This window comes from Orbicella faveolata, unplaced genomic scaffold (assembly GCF_042242905.1).
Source record: "Orbicella faveolata isolate gen_17 unplaced genomic scaffold, um_ofav_v1 contig_47, whole genome shotgun sequence".
NCBI lineage: Eukaryota > Metazoa > Cnidaria > Anthozoa > Scleractinia > Merulinidae > Orbicella > Orbicella faveolata.
The window spans coordinates 10,079,768-10,086,956 of NW_028301577.1; the positions used below are offsets into that span (position 1 = coordinate 10,079,768).

Genomic DNA, 7,189 nt, shown 5'->3' on the forward strand with positions numbered 1-7,189 from the left:
TTTAAAGGTTAAGGTATCATTTTGAAGGCTGGTTCGTTCTAAAACGGGGTCCAAACTTTGAAAACCGGAGGTCATAACCACCCAGCCTACCAAAGTACCCCTCCAGCACCTTTTCACGTTTTCTTGGGAGTATAGGTGACTCTGGCTAAGAACATGCAAGAAAAAAACATCTCTTCTGAGAAAAGCTTGAAGCAGGAAGTGATTAACTCTAATCTGCCTCGCCTGAGATCGAAGTTTGAACAAAATTCAATAGGTTGTGTCGACGGGCGAGTGAAATACTTTGCCAGTTGATAAAGAAAAGACGACCGCCCTAGAGAATTGGAAAAATTGCCAGGTTTTGTTTTTGTTGTTGTTGTTTTTTTTTTTTTTGTTTTTTTTAATATGAGCCTTTGTGATCACGGATTGATTGTGGGCATGAGTACAAATCTGCCAGTTGTACAAAAAGAGTATAAACATTAGTGGGCACTCTGGTTATGAACCTGGAGCCACTGGAATTGAAGACGAGAAGCGAGAATCATGCACTGATACTAGAGACTATGTAGAGAAAGAGCACGGGCCCTGGAACGAGGTTCAAGATCTCCCAGCAGTAGAGGTACCGCGCAATCTTTCCGTCCCCTTCGTCGGGGAGGGTGCGTGAATGAATGTGTAAATCAAACATACACTTCTTGATGCCGCGGCTTCGCACCTCGTAAAGAAACCCACAAAAGTGGATTACGTCATCATTAGCGAAATTGTACTCACATACTGGGTAGAAAGCGTACAGAGCTCTTCCCTACCACCCCCTCTCTGAAAATTTTGTGCTCTCGCCCCAATTTTCGCGCGACCAGCCAGCAGGCGAGAAACTCGGAACTCTTCGCTCGTGACGCAGGCTAAAGCTTGACACCTTTACGCCCGGGGGGCTACTCGTAGAAAAATTGGGTAGGGGTGTGCGGCCCTCTTCCCAAAACCCTTACCCTATTTTTTAAAAGACCAAAATCTGTAATTAAAAAAAATCAAACCCTTTAGGGCCGCACATACCCATATTGCCCATTAAGGGAGTGCCCCTCCCCCTGGGGAGCCTGTAGTCAAGTTCCGTTGATTGATGAGTTCGACTGCTACCATTGTTGAGATCAAAGCACGTCATTTCGCGTGCAGAGAACACGAGCTGCCATTTGAGAAAAATACTTCCCACCAATATTTGCCCGATTTCCCGCCTTACCCAGGTCAGCGATCAGTGGCATCCACAGCGACCTACTGTACAGACAATCGGAGCAAAAAGATTTCTAAAAGGTTCTTTGAGAGGAATTGAGGATGAGATGCTAGGATATATAGTTCTGGCCTATGCCCGAAAAAAAAAAAAAAACAATTTATTTCTCGCGAATGATCGTTCAAATGACCTTGTAACCTGACTTCAATTGTTGATGACGTAATATCCGTTTCAGCATTCCAACGTGGCCACTTCTGTCAATGCCTTCTCAAATTTTAAACCCGGTTATAAAGGCCTGATTGTCCTGCGAGACGCCTCACTTGCACATTACACAACCACTCGCTAAAAACTTGGGGACACATCGAGCGGAATACCAAGATGAAGGTTGCTGTAGCGATCCTGGTTTGCGTAGTTATTCAACAAGGTATGTGTTTACGTTTTGATTCCTCTCTACTCGAAGAATTAGAAACAACGCAACAACCTCTTGACATCGATACATTTTAATATTTGTCAGTATCTTTCTGGCGTTGACCTCTTTGTTAACGTTTTCTGGACGTTAAAACCAAATGTTCCTTTCTTTTTACCACCGAAATTGAAGATTCAGGTTGGCTGTTTCGATACTTTGTATAACTGCTTGAGTTTTGAGAGTTTTCTTTAGCGCACGTCTCGAAAAACGTTTTGTCGTAATAAAGTCGCGAGAAAGAACGCGCGGCTAACCACGCGAAATCCGCGCTGCGTGAACTAGAACAGTGAAAAGTTTCATCCTTCCTTCACGCTTGTCCATGTAAATAAAAGAAAACTAGAAAGTGGAGTAAGACAATCTGCACTCAAGCTATAAAACACAGTACTTGATCTCTGATTTTGTCCGAATTTTAGCCTGAGAAAAAAAAAAAATGGTGTCCGGAAATTCTTGTCTTCTAAAAAGACCAAACACGAAGAGCGTCATGGCTGTTACGGCGATCAGTGGGATTTTCTCATTGTACCTGCCTTTTGATTGCAGATTTCGTTAAATTCTGTTTTTCCTTTTTTTTTTTTCGGTTACCGCTATTTCCGGCGCAATGTTACAGAATCCTTTATGATCACCAAACGTTGCGTAGCCAAACGGGAAATCACAACGCAATTCGTAAATGGATACATTTGAAGGAATTTTTCCTAATCTCTCGAAACCATGAGCTCAAGCTCACTCAATCCCAAAGTGCATGTTTACTTTTCTCAAGGATTTCCTGAAGATCTCATGACATTAACTCCGGGCTTATTCCAAGTCTAGTGTTGTTTTACTGGGTCTGAACAAAGTCAGTATGATCTTAGGGAAAAACATGTTCGGAGAAGAATGCTTATCACGGCAATTATCAACTTCCCGTCTTGTTATGGTTGGCTAGGAGACTTCCCTTCCCTCCTCGAATTTTCTTAGGAAATTTGTTTCATAGATCACGGTTGAAGTTCCTGCCATGTTTATTTTCTTAATGTTCAAATAAATGACGTCCGTTCTTCTCCAACTTCTAGAAGCGAGGGACAATTTCTAACATATACAAGTATATTATTAGGATCAAGTTTGTGACGTAGAATTTTGCACAGTTAATTTATTAAACTCCAAAGAATCTGAGACGTTTTGAGTGCATATGCTTTACAACTAGCCTGCGAGAGCATCCGGTATTTTCAGCTCTCGTTTCACGCGCCGAGAAAATTAACACAGCGGATTTTTGGAACCTCCACTGAAACGAAAATTGATCAAAAATGCATGGTTTGAAAAATCGGGCTGCTCCAGAATTACAATGTTCGACTGAATAGAGAAGCGACTTTTGTTCGAGTTATCGCGGGGAGATTTGAAAAATCGAGGGTTGGAGAAATCGACTGTACCTTTTCTTTGAGGTTGTTGTATAAAACATCTATCGAATATCTCACCCCAGGAAGTCTTACTTCTGAGCATCTCGGATTATGTTTTTGCGAGAATCGAATTTCTTCGATGATCTTATTTTTATTACGCAGACAACATCTGACGAGTCCAAAGAGCATCTGTGTGGGGGGGCTCATACCCTGCAGGATCGATTTCCTCGATGACTCGATGACATCGTGTTTTGTCTTCATTTATTCTTAGAATTTCGGACCTTGAACGATGTTTTGAAATGACTATTCGTGAAAGTAGCTGCTCTTGAGGTCTCCTTGGCCTTTTGGCTGAGATTTAGCGCGTGTGCTGAGCTTATGATAGCTTGTTGTTTTCGTGAGCAAAACGCGAAGCGCAATGCGTAGCGCGAGGCCAAAATATTTTTCGTTGCTTTTTTCTTGCCCCTCGGCACGTTTATCACACCTCCACTCTGCCGTGTATCGACTTCAACTCTTCCTCTCGATTTCAAATGCTTCAAAACAGAGACTGCTCAAGCAGTCTGCCTGCCCCATAAACTAGAGAAACAAGAGCCTTGTGCCTAATCGAAAATGGTGAGACTAACAGTCTGTCTGCCCCATAAACTTGAGAAACAAGAGCCGGAAAAATCCGGATGCTCTCACAGGCTTCAAGTCGATTTGTAGAATCCAATTATTTTACTCAACTCAAGCTGTAAAAGGTGACACAAACAACAATCTGCGAATCACGAGATTGTCAACTCATCAAGAAGCAGTTAAGATGAGACCAAAGTCCAAATTAGTAATCCCTCGCCTCCTGCGGATTTCAACAAAATTCAAGAACTTTCTTTCAAAAATATTTCTTCAGAAAGGTTTTTCCTTCTATAAGTGAACTACATGATACAGCACCAAAAACATGACTGTTTACTCGTGATATCAGAGCTATTGTTTGAGCTCTCTTTTGTTCAAAACTGTATTTGTCCTGCTCAAGTTAGTCCTTCTGGTAGGCCCATTCGACACAAGTTAAAAATTTAATAAAACTGTGCAAAATTGCTCGAAAACGAGCCCACACACAACGTACGTCGATTATAGTTTTTGTAATTTTGGAAACGAAACATCTCGTATTGAAGCCAAAATTTCACTTGAAGTTTTCTTTATCCCCCGCGGTTATCCTCGTCCTTGTTCCCAGGGCAGTCTGTCCCCCTTATAGCCGAGGGGGCCTTGGCACAAGGAAAAAAGTAGGCCAGAAAATACATACGTGAACATCATTTGATTGGCAAGATTCTTGAATTCTTAGGATTAATAATCTATATCGGAAGTGCCGGATTGAAAATGGTGAGACTAACAGTCGCATTTTAATTCTTCTCTTTTTATTTCTCTATTTTTTCATCCTTTTCTCAAAAGCATGTGGATTCTCGTTCCCGTCCTTCGAAACCGGCAACGAAGCTCTTGAGAAAATCAAAGAAGCTGGAAGGGAGATAATAGCGAAGGCGAGCAAAAATGTCGAAGAAATTCAAGAAACCGTGGAAGAGAAGCTACAACCAACCGAAAAGGTGAAAAAAATGTGGAAAGAGATCGAAGAAAAGATCGAAGAAAAGGTCAACAATCAGAAGGAAGAGTGGAAGGAGCGAAAGAAGCAGATGAAAGAAATGTATAAGGAACTTAAAAACAAAGCTGGTGAGAACAAAGACGAACTGGTCAAAATGTGGAAGGAAAACAAAGGTACCTGGCGCCAACAAGCTGAAGAGGTCAGTGTAGCGTTATGTTTTTTTAACGAAGCTACGTCACGATTTACGTATCTTAAAAATTTTAGCCTAAATTTTTCAAGGTTGACTTTTTTAATCCGTGTTAATCTTCTCCGTCCTTAACCATTTCTACTTTAGTAAACTAGTTATAACTCAGGATACTATTGCAGAGCTCCTTTAACAATGACAAGCGTGAATGTCTCGTACCACCTGAATTGCCAGCCTGCCTGGGAGCAGGCTCACCTTTTAATCACGCGCGCGAGGGAAGCGATCTGGCGGGGAGGAGCCTGGTGTTCGTGCGTGTACATGAGCCTTCTAGCAGGCTATTGAATGACCAGGTTATTTATTTGGTCTTTTTAAACTTTTAGAAATGGCAGTCGTTTAAGAGCATGACAGCGGAAAACCTTGAGCAGTTCAAACGGGAGATTGACAGCCTCGAGGAAAGACTGGACGCTACTGCTCCCGAAAAACCTTGGAAGAAAATTAAGGATATTCGCGCGGGGGTGAAGTCCCTTATCATGTAAGTAGAATGGACTCACTCTCTCTCTCTCTCTCTCTGTCTCTCTGGGACGAGGTTGGTCCCTCTCAAGAAAGTGGGTCAGTCGGACGAGGGAGCCTGACCTTTAATTCGAAGTGGATTTGAAACGATTTCCTCACTGCACGCTACAACTTATTTATGCATTCTTCATTGGCCAAAGATATTTTGTTGAATATATAATCAGAAGAGGTACTTTCCATTTCTCTTGCTCGTTATATAAATGATAATATATGACACGGTTTAAAAGCTCACTGCAGTGGCTTCACAATTTCCACAGTGTGCAGACTATCCATTTTCCAAGTTGAGTGGCTTTGATAGATTGACGAAAGAAAAGACAGCACTATACATACTGATCCCCCCTTTTTTTCTTTCTCTCTCTCTCTCTCTCTCCCTACAGAGAAATGAAAGAAGCCTTCCAAGTGAAACTGCGCGAACTGAAAGAGAAAGCAGAAGAATTAGGACCCGGCACAGAAGAGGAACTGTCAGCGGAAGAAAGCGAAGAAGCGTCAGAGGCGACTTTCACTGATGAGCTAATTACTGATGGACCTTTCACTGACGAATTTGCCCCGACGATCTCGATTACCACCGAGCCCGAAGAACTACCGAGCACACCCGACGTTACCACGGACCAGCTCGAGCCAACTGAGATGCTATCAACGCCTACCACAGAGGTACTGCCCACGGAGTACCCCGACGAGGAATGGAATCAAGAAGTGGTAAATGATGAGGCGCAGACTGGTGAAGAATCGGAAGAAGAGGAAGGTGAGGACGAAGTGCCAGTGGCAGGAGCAGTCGAAGAGGAGGATGACGATGATGAGGAAGAGGAGGAGGGGGATGAAGAAGAGGCTCCCGTATCGGAGGAGGAGTCCTCCCGGATTAATATACTCTCCCGCCTTATGTCAGAACGAAGAAACCAGAAGATGAAGCACTGGATGAAGCGAGGAAAAGCCATGAAAAGCAAGCTCAAAAGTGTGATGAAAAATTGGTTCAATAAGCGAAGGGGAGATAAGAATTAGATCCATAAGAGTCTTCCGCTCTATTTTGTTTTATTCCTTAAGCATTGATTCGCTTAGTAGAGATCGTCTAAAAAATACTTTTATTAATATCGTGGTCAAGTTCTTATGTATGTTTGAAATTTTCACGTAGATGTCAAACTTTTAACTGTAGTTATTACGTTTCAAAAATTTGATAAGCTCGCTGATTTATTTTTATTTTTAAGCTATTTGGATACCATAACAAAAGCTCAAATTACTGATTCGCGATAAATTCAATTGAATAAGTACTTCTGTAGTCGGGGCAATGAGCGCTATTTTTGACCTATGCTCTTAGAAGCAAGCCAATGCTATCGAAGTCTTTCATAGCACGACTAATCACAAATATCACCTCAGTGCAGAAGAGATTTGCTGATTTATTTGTAACAAATTTGTTGTAGGGGACTCATTAATTTTTTTGTGTTGGTTTGTCAGAAGTTATGTCAAAGTTTGTTGAATCAAATAAAAACGTTTGAGAGGCAAGCACTTGTTTTAGTTCTTGAAAATCACTCCCGATTTTCTATTTCTTTTACTCTGAGGTAAATGTGTCCGCATACGAGCCAAATGGCCCATCAGGCCGGAGCTTATTCCGGTTTCTGTAGCATTAAGCGACGAGGAATATTTCTACTCCCCCCTGAATGGAATGCTAGCCTACCGCAGGGTCACCCCCGGCACCCATTTATACACCTGGGTGGAGAGAGGCACTGTGAGAGTAAAGTGTCTTGCGCAAGACACAACGCAATGTCCCCGGCCAGAGCTCGAACCCGGAGTGCTCGATCCGGAGACGAGCTCACTAACCATGAGGTAACCGCGGCCCCCACTTTTAGCCACAGAAGTCTTTTCTCCAGGCTTT

General features: G+C 42.5%; 1 protein-coding gene across 1 annotated transcript; it reads left to right on the forward strand.

Moving 5' to 3' along the window:
• The first annotated feature begins 1,451 nt into the window (after positions 1-1,451).
• Positions 1,452-6,819, forward strand: LOC110048417 (uncharacterized). The gene is made up of 4 exons (XM_020754207.2): positions 1,452-1,610; positions 4,427-4,770; positions 5,136-5,287; positions 5,703-6,819. Exons 1-4 carry the CDS (start codon positions 1,565-1,567, stop codon positions 6,319-6,321), a joined length of 1,161 nt encoding a protein of 386 aa, XP_020609866.2. The 5' UTR covers positions 1,452-1,564; the 3' UTR covers positions 6,322-6,819.
• Positions 6,820-7,189: the final 370 nt, after the last annotated feature.